We start from the raw sequence: 25099 nt of genomic DNA, 5'->3' as shown, positions 1-25099 counted from the left end.
TGCTCAGGCTTCCTAGAGGAGCCAGATAGGTCTGCTAATGCAAGAGAGAGGCAGACCTCCAGGAGGAAAACACAGCAACTCAGTCTGCCTTTGTTCACTCAGCACAGGCACAGTGATCAACCCAGCTACTCACTTTTATATCAAGTAGGAACATTTTTCCCTTTTTGTGGGGTTGCAAACAGAAACACACATTTTGTATCAAATCCAGCTGAAAGAGTGCATCTTCTGACTGATTAGTTCAGATAAGAGGAGCTGTTGCATTCCTTGGAGATAAAAAAGCCTTATCTGACATACAAGCTACGGGAACATGTCAGACTAAGCAGTTTTTTTCAGTTTCAAGCCGAACTGTTTTCTCAAACATGCTTATCAAGCCTAACCTCGCTCTGGGAGCTGATGCAGAATATATTTAGGGTTAATCATCCATTGACAGCGATTTGGTTAATTATTCAACCATTTCACAGCGTGTGCTCGACACAGACATTTATAAGAAAATCGGTTGACACAGAGCCAGAAAACTCTGTTTTCATCAGACCTGTTGTTTTTTTTTAGCCTCTCTCACTTAATCGTGGACTGAACCTACCATGTAAGATCCACACCACAGTGGACCACATTAAACGGTGCAGTAGGCCCACAATAAAATATCTTTTGCTCCCATAAAATGTCATAAGTGTTTTTCCATAAAATAGACAACACCCATGATGAAGTAAAACAAAACAGTTAAAACAAAACATTAAAAAAGCTGCTCTTCTCTTCTGATTGTTCAGGATACATACATCTACACTTTATATGTGTTTTTGGTGGGTTTTGCATTCTAACTGTGATTCAGCTGATCACAGTTCAGTTTCTGCTGAACAGTGATTTACACAAACTGCTTTTGGTGTAATACTCTTACTTGCTTACTTAACTGAGCAGATGCTGGCTATTGAAGCCAAATGAAGGCATACTGTAAAGACGTTGATGTTTTTATGACATCTTTTTTATCCTTTGCAGTTCATACTCAGGAAAACAGCCGACTCATGACAAAAGCTTGCAAAACAGCTGGATGTATTAAAGTTATATTTGTAAGTAGAGGAACGTGTCATTTGTTTTGTTTGAAACATTAGTATTGCTTTATTTAAACACTGTGCAATATTCTTGTAATTTAGCAGGTTAAGTGGGAGATCTGTCTATTTGATTGATTTTAGTGTTGAGGGTTGGGCCACAGTGTTTAAACTTTGTCTTAACTGATGATAATATGATGAACACCAGAAGTGAAAACACACGCAAATTCCTTTTAGTTATTGTAAAGTCGGTGGAAATATTCGGTGCGTTCACTTGTTTATTTACATACTGAAATGCTTGTGAACACTTCACAGCTGTAGTATGATGCAACAAAATGTATGAAAATCTTTAATAAATTAAAACAAGATTTAATTCCTCATGTCATTATAGGGCTAAAAGAAAATAAAGCAGCTCCCTCTTCCTTTGCTTTATCGTCCCCAGGAGGCGACGCGCGGTAGTGCTACAATCAGCCACAATAGGCGGTAGGAGTGGACGAGCCGCCTGAGCTGAGCAAGCAGTCTGCCTTCACTGGAAACACTCCTGCTGGAGGTAATACCGTCCACCGCCGGCCAAACCGCCCCTCTCCCTCCCTTCTCCTCCGCCTTGAAACGGGAGCCAGTGTCCGGAGCAGCATGTATTGATCTGCTTGTGCTTCTCCCGCGGATCCTCCATGCGTCAGCCCCGGGAATGGATCAGGAATCTGGTGCGGCGTCTGCGGGGAGTTTCATCTCCCTGAATGAACATGAGCAGAGGTATTACTCAGGTCTCCACGGTCTGTGCCAGGCGGACACTTCAGGAAAACTGTCGTCCAGCAAAGTGGCAGAGCTGTTTAAGGCGTCTCAGTTACCTCCCGAATCCCTGCATAAAGTGAGTGGTGTGTGTGTGTGTGTGTGTGTGTGTGTGTGTGTGTGTGTGTGTGTGTGTGTGTGTGTGTGTGTGTGTGTGTGTGTGTGTGTGTGTGTGTGTGTCTGCGCGTCTGCTTGGTCATCACATGTTATCAAAGGTGAAGGGCTCGAGCTGCGGCTGCTGCTCCCCAAACCTGAGTGATGCGCAGCAGACACGGAGCCGGGTGTACACGGCGATCGGCGTGTAACTGATCCGCCATATGTTTGATTATGAGGCATCTTTTCTTTGTGCAGTGTCTTTCTGCTGCTGTGTGTGCGAGAGGGGTTCGCGCACACCTCCTTTTCTCCCCCCCTCCTCCACCCTCCCCCCTTCATACAGGAAACCAGCCTCATTTACATAGCTGTGCATTCGCCTGTATGGCTCCTCTCTACATCAGGCTGTTAGGTGTTGCTAATAATCGTGTTCACTATTGTGATCAGAGGAATTTCGGACGTGTAAAGGTCTGCATTAAAGCTGCTGTTGGTGCTGTGATCACCTGCGATTAGAGTAAGTCTCTTTAAAGGGCCACACCAGTGCTTTTGCAATTGTAGTCCATTTACTACTCATGTACCAAACATGACAGTGATTATTCTTAAAAGTAATTTAAGCTTTCAGTCACTTTGATGGAAATGATGGAAAATAGTGAATAAAGGCCAATCCGACCAATGACAGTTGGACTGGATGACTTCAACCTGAGAGAAGTGGGTTTTTTTTTTTTTTTTTTAAAAAGGACTCAAACATAATTTTAAGTTTAAAGAGTAGTTGTTTATTTTCTGTCAATCCATCTATAGTTTTTCAAACCGTGCTTCTGTATTTGAATTTTTTTGTTGATGTGCTATAGCATTCGGGGCAACCATTGATTTCCATCCATTTCTGTCCAATATGAAATTTAGAAACTTGCTTCAGCTATGTAAACCATCACATAATACATTATAGCCAGTCAATGTTACATTTGAAAGAGAAAATTATGCATTTTTCATCTTACAAGTGAAAAGTAAAAAAATTATACAGCAATAATGAACCTTGCTCAGTTGTGTGCTGTCGGTGGTTTCGTCTCACTCAGCCTGATATGAACTATATGGTAGCTAACATTAGCAAAATGTTGCTAAATACTACTTGAATTGATGACTTTTCTCCACGTGCGTTATGTTTATGTCACATTTTAGCACTTTTTTATTGCCCCCTAACTGTCACTCAATGTCAATGTCATTCAACAAAAGTTACATGGTGTTGCTTTAATCATTTATTTTGAAGTGAAATTGTTGAGCTGATGCTGTGCAGACTTGATGCTGACTGTGATGGGTCATGGATCATACAACTCTGATGTTCAGAGGTGTGAATGGAAGTCAGTGGCTGCCTGGAGCATTACATAAGGCATGCATAATTCTTAGTTAAGGAGCTAAAACTTATAAAAGCATTGCTGTGGTTCTTTTAAGTTTGAACCCATTATTTTATTCAGTGATGTTTTCAAAATCCTTTTAGAAAGAATTAAAGTGTAATTCAAACCAGGTAAAACTAACATGTAAGTGATAAAAGTCTCTCATAAATGGAACCTTTTCTTTCTTTTTTTTTGGCTTGTCTTTAATGATTATTTAAGAACCGATAGTAACCGTGTTTAACAGAAATATAAATAGCTAGTAGTTAGACAGTTTTTAACTGGCTCCAACATGAAACAACTGAGTCAGAGTCTTTTTTGCTGACCCATCACAGGAATATAAACACATTTTTCCAGCTCAGATGAACACAGCAGGTTGCCGCCTCCGTTCAGGCCACCCTCTGTCCCGAGGGGCCGGCTCCCGCCGATGGCCGCCTATTGTGTCTCTGTGTGGGTGTCAGGAAGTTTGGCATTGAGCTGCGCTTCCTTCCTGTCCGGCCTGGATCGCCGCCACCACACAGGGGTGATTGACACACACTAGCCTTCTGAGCTGTGTTTGGCCTGCTGCAGGATGCCTGCAGGATCGCTCCTGGGGTTGGCGCTGACATGTGGGTCATCGTGTCACACAGTATCAGAGAGACGGTTGACTTCCTCTTGGCTGTCGGAGAAGTTAGATGTTATGTGATGATTTAAGTTTTTGCTGTAAATATTTTCAGATATTTGTCTAAAAGAGGACATTTTCCATCATGTGGAAAACACAGGGGTGTTTTACTGATTTATGATTTGCCTGCACTGACTGGATTTACAGAGGAAGGATCTTTTTGTCTAACCTCTGTTTACAACAGATGAGTAGAAAAACATGACACTTCCTCCTGCTGCAGGCAAACCAATTGTTTTGCTCACTCCACTGACGTATTCAGACTTTGGGTCATGCTGACTGAGATTATTTTCACTGCCAGCGGAGCAAATGTTCCACATAACATTTTGTTCGGGGAGCATGATAAAATGTTTAGTTAGATGTCTTTCCTGTGGATGCAGATCAAGCCACTGTTTGTTGTCAGGTTGTAGTTCAAGTCGTTGGCGTGTTTGTGCTCAGAGGCATGTTCAGGGATCTGTGCAGCAGTGACGCGTTGACAGATCCGGCTGTCAAACCCGTCTGGTTTAAAAAGGTGTGGTCTGAGTCCTTGTGTTGTTGTCACATCGAGGACTGACGGAGTCTGTGTTGCTCACAGCGGTGAAAGAAGTGTGTTTTACTTAAGTGAAAGTAACAATGTAAAAGTACTGAAACAAGTCCTGCATTCAAAGCATTTAGTATTATCAACAAAGTCAAATATTAAAAGTAAAATGACTGGCTTATATGTAGTTAGTAGTTTAAGGAAGTGTTTCCCAGCCTAGGGTTTGGGTCTCTCCTCTGGGTCAAGAAACAAGAAAAATGTTAATACAAAGTTGATTTAATCGGGACGTTTCATTGAGATAAAGATCCAAAAGAAACATTCACAAGAACACAGTCATCAAACAAAAAAAGACGACGACACAATGAATACGAAATTTCAAATTTTCACAAGGATAATAAAAACAACATCAAATAGTAAAGCTTTAAGATCTCCAAGATCTCAGTTGATTCTGTTTAGATCTGAAACCAGTTCTGCTAACATATGTGCGTACTTGAGGGATATCTAAGGTTCAGTGTGATCGTGGGCTGCAGCTACTGGATTTAAATGAAGAGAAGAGGTGTGAGGTAGTTTTGAGAGCTTTAATAGTAGACCTTCATACATAAATAACATGAAAGTTCCTCTTGACTGTAAGAAAGTCCGTTCAAACTTATGGTACAGAAGACAATGATGAATGTGAAATGTATGATTTTTGATAAATCGTAATGCACTATGACACACCGGGTTCAACTGCTGAGTGTTGATGAGGCAGCATGACAATACAGAATATCTGCATAGTCAAGGACATACATGGAGGTTGATTGAACAGAAGTTCTATAGTTGTTTATATAAAAGGCCTATCTGGAGTTTAAATTTCTGAATCAAATATTGAATATGAATCCTAAATGATGGTCTGCTGTCAAGCCAAATTCTGAAGTATTTGTATAAATCAGCCAGAGTGATAGAGGTGCCATTTGAGATCTTAATGGCAGGACAGTCAGAGTCACTAGTGGAGGTGGAGAAGACCATAAACTTATCTGCATTTAAAACTAGCTTGTGTTTAAGTATTGATGACTGTAGAAGTATATGTATGAGCCAGGGCCTGAACTGGGTGACACCTACAGGATGGCATATAAATTGGCATCATCAGCAACAAAATGGATATTGAAGGATCGATTAGGAAGAAATTGTATTATTTATGTATTATGTAAACAACAATGGACCAAAGATAGCCCCTAAATATTAGCTGTCTAATGTTTTCTTTTTTATGAAATGGATTGTTTGACCAAATTTTGTTGAACTGCTAACAGCTGAAGCAAGTCAACAGGGCCCTTTCAGAAGCAGGGAACCAATGGTTTCATCTTTGACAGTATTTATTTAATGTTTTTTAATGTAAAAGTATAATCTGAAGCGTTACCAGCGTTACCATTTCAGATTAATGTAGTGGAAAAAGAGCGTTTCCCTCTGAATTGTAGTGGAGTAGAAGTAGAACAACTTCTACACATCACTGGTTGCTTGAAACATTTGCTCAAGGGAACAACAGAAACGTTGGTCTTGGTTGAATCAACGAGATTGTTTTTTTCACACTTCAGCTATGAACACAGCATACGTGAAATCAGGTATGAGTTCATTGTTGTAATTTAGAATAACAATATTTTCTGGGATAACGCACGGTGATGTGTTGAGTAGGAAATTCTGCTTCAAAATTTAAAAACACAAAATATTGTATAAATGCTCCCGTGTGTCAGACAGTCTGCGTAGCACCATGGCTCAATCAAACTTGATTTTCTCATTTACTTTTTCAACAGTTCATTTGATCCATTAACATCCAGAAAGTCATACATGTGATGACATATGTTTGCTAAAAGGTTTTTGGCAGTTTTCCATCCTCCTTAAATAACTCCTCCCCTCAGGTCGTAGGTCTGACCCGTCAGTCTGGTTCCTCAGCATCTTCACCGTTGCTCCTGAAAGAATCTTATCATCAATCTTTCTCCGCTGACCTCAGGCGCACTCACCACAACTGCAGACTTGTCCTCCACTGTCTGCTCAGCCTCTCACGGGACTCTAGTTGTTTTGGACGTCCTCTCCCTGTGAAACCTGTTGAATGAATACAATGCAGCTCAAGCAGAAATAATTTCTCACAAGTCCCCTCAGCCGTATTAGACAATGGGTATTAACAGCACCCCTATCGTTCATATTTCATAAACACATACAAGCAAATGTTTACTAAATTGTGTGTCCATGTTTTTTACAGTATTCTACTCCAGTGTTTAACTTAAGAAGACTTTTGGATTTTGTGTGATGATGAAAGACTTGATAGCGTTAGATAACAAGTGTTAATCCGTTGTTGCCAAAAGAACATGAGCGGTCAGGTACCAGTCAGTCACCCGTCTCAGTGCTGAAAACATTTTCTTTAACAATAGTGTTGTGCCATAAGAGTTCAGGCCTTTTGGTTTTGATTATAAAAGTTAGCGTTGACTTACTTACTCAGCTACTGGAATTATTCTCGGTACAACTGGGGAGATGAACAAAGCGCAGTGTCAATTTAGAGACAATCTCTTCCCCATCAAACACGCTGAGAAGCGAGTGATGAATGTTCAGAAAAAGTAACCTACAAAACTTTTTGATGAATTTTGTTTCTTACTAAATGATGATGTCAATACCTTGTATCTGTAGAGTAGATAAAGTATGAAGCTGCCACCAGTAGCGAGTCAGTTTAGCCTGCAGTACCACAACACATCGTTTTTGTAAGAATTAAACAAAAAGATACAGAATAATGTGGTAATTATTGATTTATTTATGCTGTACTGTGTTTCTTTTGGACAAAACTAGGCCAGCTGTTTTCCCTGCTGCCTCCAGTCTTTGTGCTGAGATAAACTACAGGCGGTTACATAGATAGAGATAGATAGATAGATAGTTACTTTATTAATCCCCAAGGGGAATTTTTTTAGATAGATAGATAGATAGATAGATAGATAGATAGATAGATAGATAGTTACTTTATTAATCCCCAAGGGGAATTTTTTTTTCCGCTACAGCAGCATTATAGGTACAGGAAAGCAATAAAACAACAGTAAAAAATATTAAATATAAAAATGCACAGTATATACAATAAATAGAATAAAATAGAATAATTAAATTAAATTAAAACTAACTAAACAATAGTGCAAAGTTGTTTATAAAAAAAAAAAGATATTTAAACAAACAAGAAAAACAGACAACGGTGTTATTGTTGTGTGATGGATTTTGCCAGAGGTGAGTTATTGTACAGTCTTATTGCAGTGGGCAGGAATGATCTCCTGTATCTTAGTTAGTTTAATGAGCACAAATTTAGAACTATCCCTTTAATGTGGGCACGCAAAGGCTGACTGGTTGGACTCGTGCCCTGAGCAGTGAGTCCCCAGTCCAATTCACAGTTTTAATATTGTTTAATAAATAAACATTTGCCTGAAAAACTACAGTGTAAAAGCCACACACTCTGTTCATGGGAGGGAAGTAACCAGAATAGCTGTTTTCTACATAATCCTAATCTCTTTTGCTGCCCCTCTAGCAGCCAGTGTACCTCTAATCAAAAGAGTCCAGGATAAACAGATCCCCCACAGTTTATTCATGCTTTGCTCTGTTTGGAGGCAATAATTTCATGCAAATACATTATTTTGAGCCTTCATCTTTTATTTTGTAAAATAATGTAACAGTGTAATCTGGCCAGATTATGTTTCTGAAAAGAAGAAAAGCAGAAGTGTCAGAATTTCAGACCATTGTTTTGGATATATTGGCCTGTTTTGGTAAAATCTTACTCTCATAATATTCGACTCAGTTTCTGAAAATCCTTCTAAATTGTCTTTGTCTCAGGTGACCGAGGTGTGTGGAGCGAAGCGTCTTGGTTTCTTCGGTACACCTCAGTTCTACGTGGCCCTGAAGCTGCTGGCAGCCGCCCAATCCGGTCTGCCCATTCGCCTGGAGAGTGTGACGGCCAGTAAGTCTGCCCCTCGGAGAGGAGGCGCCTTACGAGAGCAAGAGGGGATCAGGAGATTAACTTAACATGGCATGGATTTGGTCTAATCTGGATGAAAGGGGAGTCGCGTGGAAAGGGCTAAGTGGGTTTGACCTTATTACAAGAGCACACAATCAGTCGCACCCCCACCAAAGAGAAAATCTGTTTTCCCCAACGCACCACATAGCTGGATGGATTATTAGAAGAAGTGTGTTCAGAGGTTCATACTAGCTGCGGTGTGGAGTAGTAGCAGCTCAACTCAGCAGAATAAGACCTGTAAAGACACTCATCCAGATTAATTCCCTCTTGGTTGTATCGAAGGTCATCAAACAGGAAGCTGCTGATCAGATAAAACTTAAAAAAAAAAACTTTAAAGATTCTTGTTTATGAGTTAGCTTTGAGGAAAAGAGATAATCTATCACGGTAAACAAGATATCCTCATGTTGTCCCTGCAGATCTACCTCTGCCCAGATTTGTTGGTCTGAAGAATGAAGCAGAGATGCGATACTCAAACGTTCCTCCCGGCATCGAGGCTCAGGGGGCTCAGTGTGGGTCCGCACCCGGTCCTGTCTCCTGGACTCCAGGGGACAGGAGCACCTTCAGACACCTGGAGGCCAACGTAGACAAGAAGGTACGCGTGGGACTGAACTTTTCGTGGCACAAAACACAATGTGTCGACTGCCATCTGTGATCTAAAACGCTACTTTTAAGCTGCATGCATGGGTAACCGGTCAGACAGTACAACTGTGTGGTATGACCAAGAAGGGCGCTCTGAGCAAAGACATTCTGCATTATACCTAAACATTGTCACTGTGGGTGCTCTGGTGACCTCTGAACCATAAGCTTCCTGGTTTCCATCTCTCTGCCCTTCATTTCCTGTCACCTGCCTACTGTTCTGCATCTGATGAATGCATTAAAATATCCACAAGGACAGAGGCAGAAACATGACCTTCACCCGATCTCACTGCAGCAGTGCACATTTTTGTGTATTCATAGAGGCTACATGCTGATTTAAGTGTGTGAAATATTTATACATTTTCCTTTTTTGGAAGGAGCCCTGGTCTCCACCACGTTCACCCTGCAGTTCACCGCCTCGCTCCCCACTGACGTATCACAGCTACCCGTACACCCAGCAGAGAAATGGACTAGACGCACAGATCGGTAGGTTTCCAGTCCTGCAACGGGACTATGCTACTGACTATTCTGTATGTTTGGAGCTCGCTTGTATGCAAGAACTATAATTCGTAAACAAAATGAAAACTGAAAAAGATGTGGTTGCACTGAAGCTTTGACACCTGTTCATTCCGCCAAACGCTGATCTTCTCTTCTCACTTTTTTTTTTTACTCTCTCCTGGTCCTTTTGATCTGTGAAACTCTCATTCTCTCAGATCACATTTTTTCAGGAGTGTAATCAGCAGGAAATCTTTGCATGTCAGTCTCACATTTCTCTTCCGCCAAAGCTGTGTTTTTCCTCCTCTATCCTGCAGCCTATGAAAGCAAACATTCCTCGTGGCCGATCACACAGCTGGAGCAGCACTCCTCGCCTAGTAACTACGGGACCAAAACAACTGTGGAGCATCCAGCCATGGCTCGGGTACAGACAGATATTTATTTTTACAATTAGAATAGCCTTATGTCATTTATTAGGTCAATATTATTCTACATCTTACTTTGTATTACTCTATATCTGCCCAGGCTTCCTCAGTAGAGAGGCTCGATCAGCAGGGCATCCTGGACTATACTGATGATGACCCCTGGAGGATCACTGAGGAACAGCTCGAGTACTACACCAATCAATTCAAAAGCCTGCAGCCTGACCTGGGAGCTCTGATCCTGGGTACGGACACCCCTCTTACTGCACCTGTTTAAAGACTGAAAATCATACCATCAAACTGTTTTACCACTGGTTTAACTTTGTTATATGCAGGAGCTGTAGCAAAGAACTTCTTCACAAAATCCAAGCTACCAATCCCAGAGCTCTCCCATATTTGGTAAGTGCTGACTCATGGTGTTGTCTGTCCTTGTTCTGTTCTGGGGTCAGTAGAGTGTTCATCAGCCGAGCGCCTCAGCGGGCCCACTGAGGCAACAGAGGCTGCATTTTAAAAATGCAGACCTGCACTGTGCTTCTCATGCTCAAACAACAAAGCTTCCATCACAAGAATATTTTGAACTGATTTTTTTTTTTTTTTTTTTTTTTATTGAAACAAAGGGGGTGACTGCATGAAATTCATTTAAAGTGGAAAATATCGCTTTGTGCTGCTGTGTTTTTAGGCCGTTACTCTGTTAGGATTAATTTGACATTTTGGTAAAATGAGTTAAATGTAAAGATTAATGCCACTCTTATACTAAATGTTAAACTACAGCTAGCAGCTAGTTAGCTTAGCATAGCACAAAGAGTCCAAAAGTTTGAAATTAACAAATCTCACCTCTAGTTTTTGGACAAATTTTAAAAAGGGAGATACAGGATCATTTGTTTCTGGATGCTGGTAGAGGTGTTTTTTTATTTTTTTATCTTTGGGCTGAGCCAGGCAATCTTGTTTCTTCCTATTTCTAGTTGTACAACGTTAAATTTACTTGGTCTTGTCTGTTTGCTTTGAATAAAATCAAACTATTCCTGGTTTTCACACCTTATTAATAAGGTTGTGATTTAGTAAAACAAATATCTGGTTGAAAATGAGGTTGCTAGGCTGTTCTTGACATTGTTAAATGCATATTTGATATTTTGAGAATTATGCTCATTTGCTTTCTTTGAGTGATTTAAAGGAGGAAAACAGCTGAAGTCTGAACCTTAAACATAAAGTACCAACAGCTGGTTAAGAAAACCACTACTGCTACTTTGTGATAGCTTAGTTTGTCACAAATATCACATTTTTTTCTTATTGTTGAAAACAGTATTATTACTCATGTCTTCACAGTTTATGCAATTATATGCCATGGTTTGTTGTTGTTTTTTGTTAATGTTGATGAGAAATTCTGCACTGAAACATTTCTTTTCACACAAAATGCCTGCTCGCTGTATGCTAAATGCTCACGCAGTAGGCTGTAATGTTTTACACGCTATGTAAATATTGTGGTAACACTTCATTTTAGTCGTCTAATTCCAGAATAATGTCCTCAAAATTATTATGACGTTTCCCAAAATGAAGTGGGTAACAAATTATTGAGACCAGTTCAGTTCGTACACTTCTGCTGAGCTGACTCAGGTCAGCTGAAAATGAAAATAGTTTGAACAAAGTGTTTAAATTTTGATTTTCTTTCAAGGAAATTTCTTTCTAATTTGGACCAAATCGCATAGTTCTTTGCAGGAAACTAAAAATATAGTTTTATCAAAACGGTTTCTTTTATCATCATTGTTGAGAACCAAAATAGCACAGTCTGCATTATTGTGTGAGATATCATTTCACAGCTCCTCTCTCAGATCTTGCATATATATTCTTCATCCTTTCAACTAATTCTTTAAGGGAATTGAGTGACGTGGATAGAGATGGAGCTCTCACTTTCTCCGAGTTCTGCACAGCCTTTCACTTGATTGTGGCACGTAAGAATGGTTACCCTCTCCCAGAGAGTCTTCCTCCCACCCTGCAGCCAGGATTCATGCATCCTGAAGAGGACATACCCGATACTCCTGAAGTAAGGCACACAAGCAACAACATTTAATCTTGTAGCTCTTCTTGAGTCTTAATTAAGTATTAACCTGTTTAAACTGTGCTTCTTTTTTTTTTTTTTTTTAACAGAGTGCAGAGCCTTTAATTGTCTTTGAGGATGCAGAACCGAGGCCGAGTCAGATGGTAAGACAAATCTTGAGCTTCTTCAATGGCAGTTGTTAATGTGGAGTCCCTCTTCATTGCCTGCAGGGGGCACTCACAAGCAGAACATGAAACAGACCAGCATGGTCCAAGTGCAGTGCAGTCCCTTTGACATGTTGAGCTGAGAGCACAAGCTTTGACATCCTGAAATGCACTACACATTTACATGGTTTCAGTCTGGGCAGGCAGTGATGGTGTGTTGTTGCACTCTGTTCCTTTAGGAGAGACTCCAGCCAAGCTTGGCCACAATACAACCAGATTTGACAGAAGAATCCAGTAAACAAGGTAAAATATTATTATAAAAATACTTTTTTATTAATTTGAGTAACTAATCCAAAAAAATAGTTTTTACTTTAAAGTCAGATGGGAAACAGGTTTACTACTTATGAGTGAGCTGAATGCTCTGTTGAAGTCACAACAGTATATGAACCGGGATAAGAAATATTTTCAGTGTTCTTGCCAATTATTTACCAAATATAAAACAGAACATGTCAGTAAAGCAGCACATGTGTAAAAGTTCCTGATGCTGCTGTCTCAGTCTGTACACGTGTATACAAAACACACAACACATTCCCTACCTGTTCCACCACGATTACAAAAAGAACAGACCAGAGGGAAAATGTATGTTATTTCTTAGTCCTGAAAAGTAAAATAAGAGTCCTGCTATCCTAGTTTTTACACTACTAAAAGTAAAATACATTCCTGTACGGTACCATTATTTCTTTAGAAATTTGAATATACCGAAGTGATGAACTCTTTATATTGTGTGGTCATTTTTTACTCCGGATTTCTTTACTACTGTGTCAGCAGATGCAGGTGTGAAGAGGTTGGCAACATCTCAAAAGAAACCGACTCTGCAGCTCGGTGCTTTTCCAGAGAGGCCAGGTGATCCTAAAACTCCTCTTTAGAAATTAGGGTGATTTAATACTTATACAACATGTGTTTCACGTCTCAGATGCAGCGAGGGTAGTAGGGTACTGCAAATACCCCACGACTGTCAGTGCTTTCACTGGTTTAGGAATCGCTCCTCTTATGTCCTCTCTGGTAAAAGAATCCTGGTTAGTTGAAGTGCGATTGAGTTGAAACTAGCTTAAAAAAGGTCACCTCTTCAGGAATAGATGCTTTTGGAGCCACATGGAAGAGTTCAGGCATGTCAGAAGGATGTAATATGTTATGGCAGTAAAAGTATCTGCAAACATGATTATGTGCCATGTTGATCATGTTGATTTAGCTGCTTCACACAAATTAAATTACAGTTTGTGGCTAAAGGGAAGTAATGGTTTCTCATTTGCAACCACTCAAAAGCCTGACACACCTTTGTTCCTTTCTCACAGACCCACATCAGGATCTGGACCCACATAAGAGGACAAAAACTAGACCAAGGTGAAGATTATCCCATTGCAACACAGGAGTGAATAAAATAATATCTTTTATGACATGAACCATCATTACATTCTTTGTTTTGCCTCCCATGTGACCTCACCTCCAGATCCTACTCCAGCACTTCTATCGAAGATGCGATGAAGAAGGCTGAGGAGCCTCCCACACCTCCACCTCGACCGCAGAAAACCCACTCCAGGGCCTCCTCGCTGGACCTCAACAAGCTCTTCCAGCAGGGCGCTCCAGGTACGATCGCCCGGCTCCTCCCACGATATCAGTGTTGTAACACAGAAGGTGAGAGCGCGAGCAGCCGGGAGCTACGCTGCATTTTTGTGACAGAGTTATTGTGTTTTGTTTGTGGCAGTTCCTCTTTTCAAGAGGGACAAAAGCAGAAACGGAGACGGGTGGATTTTATTGTTCAGTCTGAAAGGTGAGAGGTACACCGGAGTCCGAGCCAGTGTCTGATTATGAAGTATAGGTGGTATATTCGTGTTTAAAAGGTGAAATCAGACTCCTAATAACATCATTAGAGTAAAACTTGGTGAATTATTTTTGTTGTCTTTGAATTTAGGGGTTAAAAGTGGATGGTTGCTGCCTCCTCCTGCCCTCCCTCCAAGACCATCAACCTCACAGGTAAGTCTTGTTGTATTACAGATTTGAATTGTAGCAATCAGTGCCAATGTGCTCTTATATCTACTGAACAAAGTCTCTGTTGAACTCCCACACTATAAATGTCTCATTCATTAATGATGAAAGAAAGCTTTGCCTCATCAAGTACCTCACATCTCTCTCGTCAGGTTCCTCATTTCATCAACGTTTCAGAGAAAACTCCCCAGAACAAAGTGCAGCAGCCGAACTTTGCTGACTTCAGTCACTTTAGAGAAGAGGTGAGTACGAAACCTCATTTACGACTGATTGTCGTACCTTCATTTGTCTCGTTTGGAGTTTGCAAATATAGCAAGCGGCAACTATCTCTACAAAAGGAAACCATAATAGAAACATTCAGGCTGTCAGCGTTTTCTACTGCACGATTTCCCCTCTCAGATGTTGAGCTGTGAATGTGTCACTAAGGTCACGTTTGACAAATATACGAGCCTCTATTTCGAGGCAGGAATAAACGGAAAGGTTATGGCAGCAGTGTACATCAAAGTCTGCTCTGCTGCGGACTGCAAGTGAAAGACGACATCAGGGATTTATTTATGGCTGAAGTGAGGCGCCGTGCGTCTGGTCTCAACCTTGGTGTTCCGACCGTGCATACTGATATCACGTTACACCACACAATAACCCAGATTAACCCATGTTTGATAGCCTATTGAGCAATAACCTGAACATTTTAAAGATTGCGAGACATAGCATTTACACCCAGAAAATAACAACTGGGAGGACCTGGAAGGAGGGACATTTTAGGCCGGAGTTGTACCTGCATGTGTTAAAATCCTCAGATGGTGGTTGGTGCTCCTCTCCATCAGTATCACCATCTTCTAGCAAGATATATTCAAAGTAATCAACTGAATGTTTTGCCTTTTAATGCCTGCTTCCCCTCAGGAACCCCACTTCCTTTTTCTTCTCGTGTAATTTTAATACTGCTGTGGATGAGAACCTTGAACTTTTCCTCTTCTCCCAGTGGGGAGTCTAATCTAGGAAGCAAACGCAAGCACCATATTAGGACGTATCTGCACTCACTGTAGTTATTTCCCTTCAGAACTCAGATCACAGTGCCTCAACCTACAGGACATGAGCTGCTTATGAAACTGCACTTATATTCTTGCCGATTTATGATTAATCGCCACATGAACTTGATAAATAACATGAATGCTAATTACTGCATCACAGTTGTGAATCTGCAAATGTATGTTTGTTTAAATCAGTTGTGTGCCCAACAGGCAGAATGCATATTATGTGCAGATGGCAAATGTTGCATTAATTGGACAGAATTTAATGCGAAGGGGTTGTATTTACACAGCTTTGTAAACTTCCTAATGGGAATGAAGTTTTTTTTTTGGAGGGCTTTTATTCAACAAATCAGATGTAGTTTTACGGTTAAAGGGAACTGCAGCTCCTAATTTTACTCAAACAGGCTCAGTCCTACCTCGCTCCTCTTGTGTTGTATGTTGTTCTATCACTCATATCCTCCCTCTTATACTGTCTTTGTAATCACATGTGTTTAGGGTGCTCTTTCACTACTCTGACTCTGCTCTTGTATCCATTACTTCTTCTGCCCATCACTGTTGTCTGTCCGGTATCACCGTCTCTCCCCACATGATGTTTTACTTGATTAAAACCAGCCACACTCGATGAGCCCAAAGGTAACTATACCCTGTATGTGTATTTTTCACTTAGTAAGACAAACAGAAACTCATACCAGCTCAAACTCCTCAGAGAGACGTTTTATAGAAGAGTGAAGTATAGGTGCCGTTAAAAATAGCTTCCTTAACATAAAGTATGTCGGTCTGAATATTTGACACCAGCTTTTGCAGGAAACTCTCGGGAGCAGTTCAGTTAACAGTTATGGTGAATAGAAAGCAACTTCGCATCTGGACATATATATATATATATTGTTCACTCTTTGTTCAGTTCATTCTGTTTCTTTAAGAATTGTGCAAAATGGTGAAGTGCATCCGATTTGTTACATGAAATCACCTTCACTCTGTTGACTTTGTTTAACTTGGCCCAACTTCTGTTCACTTTACTTCATCTACATTTACCACACTTCACTTTCTTTCACTTCATTTACTTTATCTACATTTACCTTCACTTCACTTACCCTCACTTATCTTAACTGGGCTTGACTTTACATCATCTACCTTCATCTCACTTTACCTACCATTACTTCGCTTCACTTTGTATCACTTCACTTTACTTCACATCACTTTACTTACCCTTACTTAACTTCACGTCCTTTCACTTTTTTTCACGTCACTTCACTTTCTTTACTTAAATTGATTTTAATCTTTTTTTTGCTAAATTTCATTTTACTTCACTTCATTTTACCCTAACCCTCACCTTTTTTTTTTACTTCACTTTATTCTACAATTTATGTTCACTTACTTCACATAACTTAATTCCACTTAACTTCACTTTATTTTACTCTGTCACTTAAATTCACTTCACCTGTTCTTGTTTAACCTAATTTTATTTCACTTCACACTTTACTTCACTTAACCTACCCATACTTTACTTTGATAAATGTGACTTAAGCTCTTTTAATTTGTCTAACTTCTCTTCACTCAGCTTCACCTCACTCCACTGAATCTGTTTTTGCCTAACCTCCTTTTAGTTCCCTTCACTTTACCCTTATTCACTTATCTTTTCTTTATGTCATTTTGTTTAACTTCACCTCGCTTTTTTCACATTTCCAAACTACAAACCTTTAAAGTGACCACAGCAGGATCAGTACGCAGTAACTACAGTGAAGTTGAGACACTGGGCCTGCAACCAGGAATGAGGCTCCTGCTGCCACATCATGTTTGTATTTTCGAAATACCCCATCTTTGTCATTTTTTTTTCCAAAAACACAGCAGAAGTAAATACATGTATCTGTCAGTCCCACTATCATCCATGCTTACCGAGGCCCACCGTCTCCTCCTGAGAGTGGAGAGTCAGCATCGATCCACTGCACAAGTGAATACATTCAGACAGAAAGTTAGACGGGGTCAGGGCTGTCTCTTTTCCTTTTGTTTCGTACACTTTTTCCTCTTTTGTGTTCGCCAGCTTCACTCTTTATGCCATTTTAGCACAATCACATGAAGTCAAATTCTTCATAACAAATTTCACCTGGTTTAGTTAAACCTAAGTATTCCAGTTAAATTTAGGCCCGTTGTGAAAATCCGTTCTTCATAAAAAGACAGTGCTGTCACTTCTCCTGTAATACCATCCTTCACATTTCTGCAGTAACAGCCGTGACCTGTAGCTGATGTGACCACACACACTGCTTATGGGGCTACTGTGGTCTACTGCCACCGTAGCAACTACAAGCTACTGCAGCGCCTTTTAAATGTTTCCATGCTGCGGTTGTATTTCACATCCAGTGGAGCAGTGAATCTCAGGGTCATTTATTTGCAAGTCAATTCACAGCGAGAAGCATTTTTTAGGTTTCTTGGGTATAATTTACAGCAGGAGCCTGTTTAAATCATCAGGAAAGGCATTTCAACTGCCACCACAATGTAGACAGCAGCCCTTAGAAATTAATGGATCAAATTCACTAAATCCAACATTAGCAGATGGAGACGACCGTGTTCAGAAGGTGCTGCCCAGTAAGAAATGCCCTGAACTCTTTCAACCACAAATCTTACAATGCTGCTGTGAGCTAAACATGTCGAATTCTATTGTGTAGGTCCTCACGCCTTTGCACTATTATCCTCTGCTGACTGAAAGCAGGTGATGATGCGTTAAACATCATGTCTAGAAGACAAAAATGGCTGAAATGCCTGCAAGGAGATGCAATAAAAGCACATTAATCCATCATGGCTCCCTCTGAGCAGGCAAGAAGCCGAGTCTGAAGAGAAGTACACTGCGGTCCCTGCAGCGAAGGAGCTGCTTTATCCATGGTCGGGGCAGATGCATTTCATCTCGCCTCTTTATAGCAGTTCCCTCATGTCATTTCACCTCGTTATAACATCAACACTGTTCTCTCTTAGAAAGTGATCTTTGATCCTATCGCTTATGTGGCCAAAGTTCGGGCAAAGATTTTTGGATCATTTAATTTGGCTCATGATTTGTCTGTGTTGCAGGAGGAGAGTGGTGTGAAACCTGAAGAACAGGGTCCGTGCTCTAGATTTGGACTAAGTACTGAAGACTTGACGAATCCCTCAAAGCAGGTCAGAACTTTTTGCAGACATGATGTCACGCTAATTCTGTTTTGCAGGTGTCTATGTCTCTGTTTGTGATTAGCTGAATGAGTTTTGTTTTTTGTTTCAGGACGTCACTGGTGCTTCTCACAGTCAGGCGCCGCAGAAGCCAGTTCGCAGGAAATACCACCCGGAGAGCCAAAACCTGGAGACGGTACCTCCACCTGCCGTGCCATTTCCTCCATCTGCCAAACCTGCGCAAAAGTTAGTCAAACATTTAACTCTTGACACGTAAAAGATTCTTTGGATTGAATTTCATGATTAATTTCAGTCTGGTGTCACAGGAAAGCATGTAATACACTTCCAGGTGTGAAAAGTACACGTATGTATGACCAGGCCGTTCTCATTGCCATGGCGTCAAATACTGCAGTTCTGTTAAAGCCTTTAGCGTCAGACAGATCCGCACAAGGTGTCCTGTGGCGTCGGTGCCGTGACGACTCGGGTCGAAGAAGGAGATCACGTGAAACAAAAGAACAAAGAATGATAAAGTCCCTGTAGAGAGGAGGTTGGGATGGCTAGACAGAACTAACAGGACTTTGACTTGGGCGATGGTGTTCGGGTCCTTGAAGAAGCAAAAGTCAACTGAGACTCCTTTTTAAGTACTGATGCCTAAACTTAACCAAATTGCGACCCTGTAACATTTAACCTAAACCATGATCTTTTTCTAAACCAAATCATCTGGTATTTGGTGCCAAAAGCACCTTACTTTTTACAACTAGGCGAGGCAAACTGTGACACTGACATGGCACCATCTAGATGACTCTGGGTGTAGTACATGCTAAATTTCATTAAGCAGCAGAAGTTAAAGCTAGTAGCAGTAGTTCAAATTTAACTAGGAAAGGCTATTTATGTTAAAGCTGTTGTATTTTATATTTTATATAAACAATACATTAAATCCCTTTGTGTTATTTGGACATGGTCACTTGTAGAGATACAGCTACAGAGAATTATTGCTTTATGAAGTCTTTAACCATCTTTTAACTTGTTTGGTTTCATGGCCACATTCAATTTTTGTTTCAATCTCTGTCTCATATAGTATAATTCTTTGCATTTTTTCAACAAAAGAGGTCTAAAAAGTTACTACACATGACCTCTCTAACGGCAATGGCAGACGGACAAAGTTAGCAACTATATTGTGAACATAGTGGGCAATTTAGTGATTAAAGCAGCCAAAATTTTGATTGGCGGCAAGTGAAGCAGAGCTACCAGAAAACTAAATGTTGGACTTCTATGTACGTGGACATGAATCCAAATAAATGCTAATCTCATTCATGTCTGCTTGGTGTGTAAATAAGCCACTGTTTTTGCTAACATCTTAGCCATATGAACTTTATAAGGGGATGTTACTCTTTACAGCTTGGAGTAAAAAAATTTTAAAAAAAAAAACGTCAATAATGCAGGTTAAAGATACTATTTAAATTACATACACTAAAGTGATCGTAAAACCAATGAAACCCACCCAGAAAGGGGAATTCACCCGCCATTAAGGCACACCCTAACTCACCATAATGACTCTAGCATGTGTGCTTATGTCTCCTTATTGACCAGACAGCTCATTGAAACTGTCAGTGCAGTAGAAGGTGGCCATCAATAACAGTGGCGGCTCCTGGCGATGGCTGCTGGATTGATGTGAAGCTGCAGTGATCTTCGTATTGGTCTCATTCTTTTGATGTCTCTGAATTGACTCCGGTTTGTTCAGTTAGACTCCAGGCATTTTATGTCCAAACGATGTGTTCGGACCTGAGATGAGATGGAAAGAAATGGAGATTCTACTTATTTCTTTAATTAAATTATGCTTCATTTTTTTTAATGTAGCTTAAAAAAAAAAAAATTAAAAAAAAGAGATTAAAAGCTGATACAATTGAATGAAATTCTTTCAGGCTGCTGTCCAAACAGAAGAGGGAGATCCAGGTGGCGATCCGCAAGAACAAAGAATCCAATGCAGTGCTGACACGCCTCAACAGTGAGCTCCAGCAGCAACTTAAGGTCAGTCAGCTTTCTATTTCTTAGAGCACAACTCAGTTTGTAGATCCCTGTAGTGTTTTAATGAAGGTGTATGTGTCCATCTGCGTAAACTTTCTGACATCCCGTGCCCTCCTCCTCCTCCTCCTCCTCCTCTTCCTCCTCTTTCGGCACACTGTGAAATGGGAAAACCAGCCCTGCAGCCGTGAGAAAATCTGTCCAAAGGGTGCACGCTTGACACCCAGAACTACGGCGTAGTTTGAAATCTGACAGTTCAATCAAACAACAGGGACTGTGCGCTGCATTTTAACCACAGCCACATGAGCGTGGTCGTGTTGGTGTTAACACAGTTTCAAAAACTCTCCATTGTGTGTCAGAAGTTGAATTCTACTCATTTGCAACTGACAACAAATGTTCCCGCCGGACCAGCGTGGTGAAAAGCCCCGAGCTCAACTGTCTGCCCCCCTACCCATCATTCATAGCTGAACTAATGGCAAAGACTTGGCTGTTTGCGTTGGAGATCTGCCTGTGGCACACTCACTCCCATTTGGAGCACATGCTGCATGCCTGTCATTCTCCTCGTAAATGATCCAGGAGTGAAACCTTCACGCTCACATGCAGGGCTTTTATAGCTTTAATGCAACAGAGGCCAAAGAATTTAAAAAAAGAGAAGAGAGCTACCAGCGAGTGGCCTATTTTATGCCATTCACAAATATGGTCCAAATAGGCCATTTAGTTTCTCAGATTTCAAGGTTTTATAATCCTATTTCTCTCCCATTTGTGTGAGGTCATGCGGGATGATATTTATTCGTCCTAATTCTGCTGCCTCCTCAAAGCATCTGTGGAATTCTGCAGAGAAAGGCATATGTGTCTTTATATAGACTCATGCCTTGTCGAAATACCAAACAGCCACTGGCACTCACAAATGTCTTCTTGAAAATAGATCCTGGGCCGGTCAGGAATCCAACTACAACAGGGTGTGTGCGGACACAAGAGAGACTTCTTTCTTAACTGGTCATGGAAACAGTTCAAGAAAATCTTCATGAAATCAAAAACAGACATTTTGACATGTAATCCATCTTTGTTTTTTCCTTATCCCAAAGGAAGTATTTGTAAAAGCTCCAACACATCTATCTATGTTACTTTCAATTAAGTTTTCATTTTGAAATGGCTAAGAGTGTTGATGTTCGGAGAATATCTTGCCAAGTTCAACATTAATACTCGTGATTTTCTGGCAGCGCCATCAGACAGAATTTCACCGTTCACTGCAGACCTCTTACTATGAAATTTACACAGCAAATTTTGGTTTTTGGAATAAATTCTCTGTGAGTTCAAATCACCTCCATTTGAGTGTACATGTGAGACTATCGAATACACTTTTGAGCAGAGGGAAAGTAATTATTTTCTTACTTCGGTGGGAGTTACAACTCCAATGAAAAATGTACTTGGAGTTGTTTTAATTTGAACTCTTTCTCATTTGACACTTATGGAGTTCAAATTTCATCATGCAATCAATTGTAGATAGAAATTACTACATAATAACAACATATTTGCCACAAATTTACATTTAAGAATTATATGCAATCTGAATATATGCAGTGTGTAACAATTAATGCTGCTAGTGTAACAAGTTGCAAACTAAAACCCAAATATTATTCCGATAAAGAATATCCCTGAACACAACCTGTAGTCTAACTTAGAAACCTAAACTCTTCCACTCTGATTTATTTAGTTCCAGGATATTTCACTCAAGAAATTTAATCCTTTTCAGTTTGAGTACTTCACCCTTCTAGTGCCATCCTCAGGCCAAAATGTCACCTTTTCATGCACCATACCTCATAATATAATGTAGCCTGGCTTCACCTTCCTATTGCTCTTTGCTGTGATAACAGTCTGGAAACCCTGTTTGCTTTAAGGTTTGCTCAGCCACTTTCAAGGATGGACCAATCAGTGACCAGTGGGGGTGGCTGAGTGCGATGACGTTGAAGTCAAGCATTTTGTTTCTAGATGTAATTCCAACAGTAGCAGCGGTGGTTGAGTTCCAGCGGTCAACCATAGTCATATGGTGATCAATGCTGATTGGTTAAAAGTTGATCAAATAGTTTTAAATTTAACCCAACGACTGGAAACATTCCACACTCGAGCGTGTCCAGACTCATATTCAGTGAATTGTGTGGTAATAACAGGTGAAATATGAGAACGTTGTCATAATTTTTGCTAAACTTTATTCATCAGTGACCTCATGGCCTTTTCTCTGGTGCAGTGCGGAGAGTGCAATACCACTCACATAATAATCTGTTCCACATGAGACTGAACTGACCTCGTGACCTTGTGACCTTTCCTTTAGATAGATCTTCACTGAAAAAACCCTGAGAATGAGTGGATCTCCTCTTGTTCTGTCCAACACCTTTGTATTTTGTGGTGTATTGAACACTTGAGGCCATTTTAGGGGATTCATCTTGTTGCAGATCCTCATTACCATAGCAAACAGGCAGTGAGCTTGAGCCTGCTGCTCGACTCACATGGCAGAGTGAGACGAAGTATTATGGTCACTCCTCACTACCCGCTGTGCTGAGCTTTCTCATGTGGAGTGACAAGGTCAGGGCCCAGATTTCAAATATTAATGCCACACATGATCTACATTAACATAATCTAATCCACGTTTTGGCTGAGTAAACTGATCCTGTGCTCTTTCCGCTGGTTCTACTTTTAGGACAACTCGTACATTTTTAGTTTTCCCCCTGGTAAAAGTTAGATAAATGCTAAATCTTTGTGTGCAGTTTATTTTGCCCAAAACATTTCTTTTTGTGGTTTAATGAACATTACAGCCTTTAAAGGTTCTGACCTTGTACTGGACTGTCGTTGCCACAGCAAACAAAATAAATAATATAATTACCGCCCGAAGGCGCAACGTCTTGCTCAGGATGGCAGTGATCAGGGGTCATGTTTTCTTTTGGTCGGCTGCAGGTGGTTCACCAGGAGAGGGTCACCTTGGAGTCCCAGCTGGAGTTCCTGCGGCCCCTGGCCTCGACGTGACCGGGCCTGAAGTTCGGTTAGGGTAATGTCACCAGTCCTTCAGCGGAATACATCGGTTCCTCTAATGAACACCAATGTCTGAGCCAAGATTTTTCTTGTAAATATAGAATAAATGCAAAAGGGCTGACAATGGAGGCAAAAGTGCATTGTTGACTCAACAAACAGGGATGTTACTCCTTTTAATTAACCAGTCCAGTCCCACATCCATAGTCTACGTCACTGTTAATGATATTTTGCAGGAATAAATCATGTATTTTTAAACACTGTATAATATCATGTTTTTCATTGTAACATTAACTTATTTTTCTCTTTTAATTTTCTATTAGTTTCTCTTTGTATTGTTTAAAATACATGTAACAGTTTGCACACACATTGCCATGACTGATAAATATTCTCTGATAATCATGGGAACTAAAATCCTCTCAGTTTTTACAAACATATTTTGTGTGTGTCATACATGGTCTAAAGCAAGTGATGGTGCTACACATTACTTTTTCAACCTTATACTTTTTGCACTTAAAGAAATGCGAAAATAAATGAAAATGCACAAAAGCCACAGTATATATGAGATGAATTTTGCAAAAGCATTTTAAGCCTGCACTCAAATGTATCAGTTGAAGGACTGCAGCAGCAGCACATGTGATCGTTAGGAAAGTGAAGAATGTTGAGACATTTGGCACTGGATTTGTAGGAAATATGTACATTTTACTTGTAAAGTTGCTTCATCCTCAACTTATGTTTATTATAATACACCTTTTTTTCTTAACAGGGTCCCTACTGTCATGATTTTACTGATATTCAAGTTTGAGAAAAGAAAAAGATTTAACAGTTATAAAAAAGAAAAGAAATAAGCACACAATTCCTCTCATGTTTTGCAAGATAGAGCTCAAAACAGCTGATGTCTGCATGAACAGATGTGGTGTGGAGTTTATCTATGCAGCGATGCGGTGCTGCTGAAGCTTGCTTTAGACCATTTTGTTTTCTACACGATTGATTGATCATGATGATGAATAATGGTTTAAAAACACGATGGCATGCCTGATACTGCATGTTTGCTAAAATGATGTGAACATTGGACTGTGAATTAACCTGAAGTCGTGCACAACTGAGTTCTAGGATGGAGACAGTAATCAAACTAATCAATAAAGTTGTCTATTTTTATTGCTCTGAATTATTTTATTACAACTGTTGTGAAATTGTTTCACCCTTTAGTCGTGTGGAAAGATCATTTGTAGACGCTGTTGGCACCATGAATGTAGAAAACGTGCAAAACTTCTGAAAAATATAGAATAAATGAAAGTGTTTCCTGAGAGCAACATCAATAAACTTTACTTGTACAGCACTTTTCAAAACCGTTACAAAGTGCTTTACAGAGTACAATAAAATAGTACACACAATCAAGATATATTACATTTGATTTCATTATATAGAGACAAATCACAACAAATGTCATCTCGGCTATTGACATAGTAAAATTCTTACAACAATTCAACAGTTCCCACATGGGCAACAGCTGGAAGGAAAAACTCCTTTTTAACAGGAAGAAAACCTCCCAACAGAACGAGGTGAGTGGCCGTCTGCCTTGAACTGTTGGGGTGAGGGGAGAGCAGCGAGAGAAAAGA

General features: G+C 40.2%; 1 protein-coding gene across 3 annotated transcripts; it reads left to right on the top strand.

Moving 5' to 3' along the window:
• The first annotated feature begins 1536 nt into the window (after nt 1-1536).
• Nucleotides 1537-24638, top strand: reps2 (RALBP1 associated Eps domain containing 2). Of its 3 annotated transcripts, none has more exons than XM_069699287.1 (19): nt 1537-1908; nt 8305-8428; nt 8902-9077; nt 9499-9607; nt 9934-10040; nt 10142-10283; nt 10374-10437; nt 11908-12076; nt 12181-12234; nt 12474-12537; nt 13063-13137; nt 13587-13635; nt 13742-13878; nt 14204-14265; nt 14430-14519; nt 18363-18449; nt 18550-18683; nt 20360-20465; nt 23409-24638. In XM_069699287.1, exons 1-19 carry the CDS (start codon nt 1729-1731, stop codon nt 23475-23477), a joined length of 1998 nt encoding a protein of 665 aa, XP_069555388.1. In that variant the 5' UTR covers nt 1537-1728; the 3' UTR covers nt 23478-24638. The 3 variants fall into 3 exon arrangements, with proteins under 3 accessions (XP_069555388.1, XP_069555387.1, XP_069555389.1); XM_069699286.1 differs by having other exon boundaries at nt 13060-13137; XM_069699288.1 differs by having other exon boundaries at nt 1723-1793; nt 13060-13137.
• The last annotated feature ends 461 nt before the right edge of the window (nt 24639-25099 follow it).

The sequence above is a fragment of the Brachyistius frenatus genome, unplaced genomic scaffold, assembly GCF_029030835.1.
Source record: "Brachyistius frenatus isolate BFR_SWC_R1_liver_20210118 unplaced genomic scaffold, ASM2903083v1 Contig_29, whole genome shotgun sequence".
In the NCBI taxonomy this organism is placed as follows: Eukaryota; Metazoa; Chordata; class Actinopteri; family Embiotocidae; genus Brachyistius; species Brachyistius frenatus.
The sequence above is the reverse complement of the archived record's forward strand: the minus strand, read 5'-3'. Positions and strand labels throughout refer to the sequence as shown.

Coding starts and splice junctions, on each gene's coding strand:
- reps2 (XM_069699286.1), top strand. CDS start 1,729: ATGGATCAGGAATCTGGTGCGGCGTCTGCGGGGAGTTTCATCTCCCTG. Junction 1,909..8,304: donor CTCCCGAATCCCTGCATAAA/GTGAGTGGTGTG, acceptor TCTTTGTCTCAG/GTGACCGAGGTGTGTGGAGC. Junction 12,235..12,473: donor AACCGAGGCCGAGTCAGATG/GTAAGACAAATC, acceptor CTGTTCCTTTAG/GAGAGACTCCAGCCAAGCTT.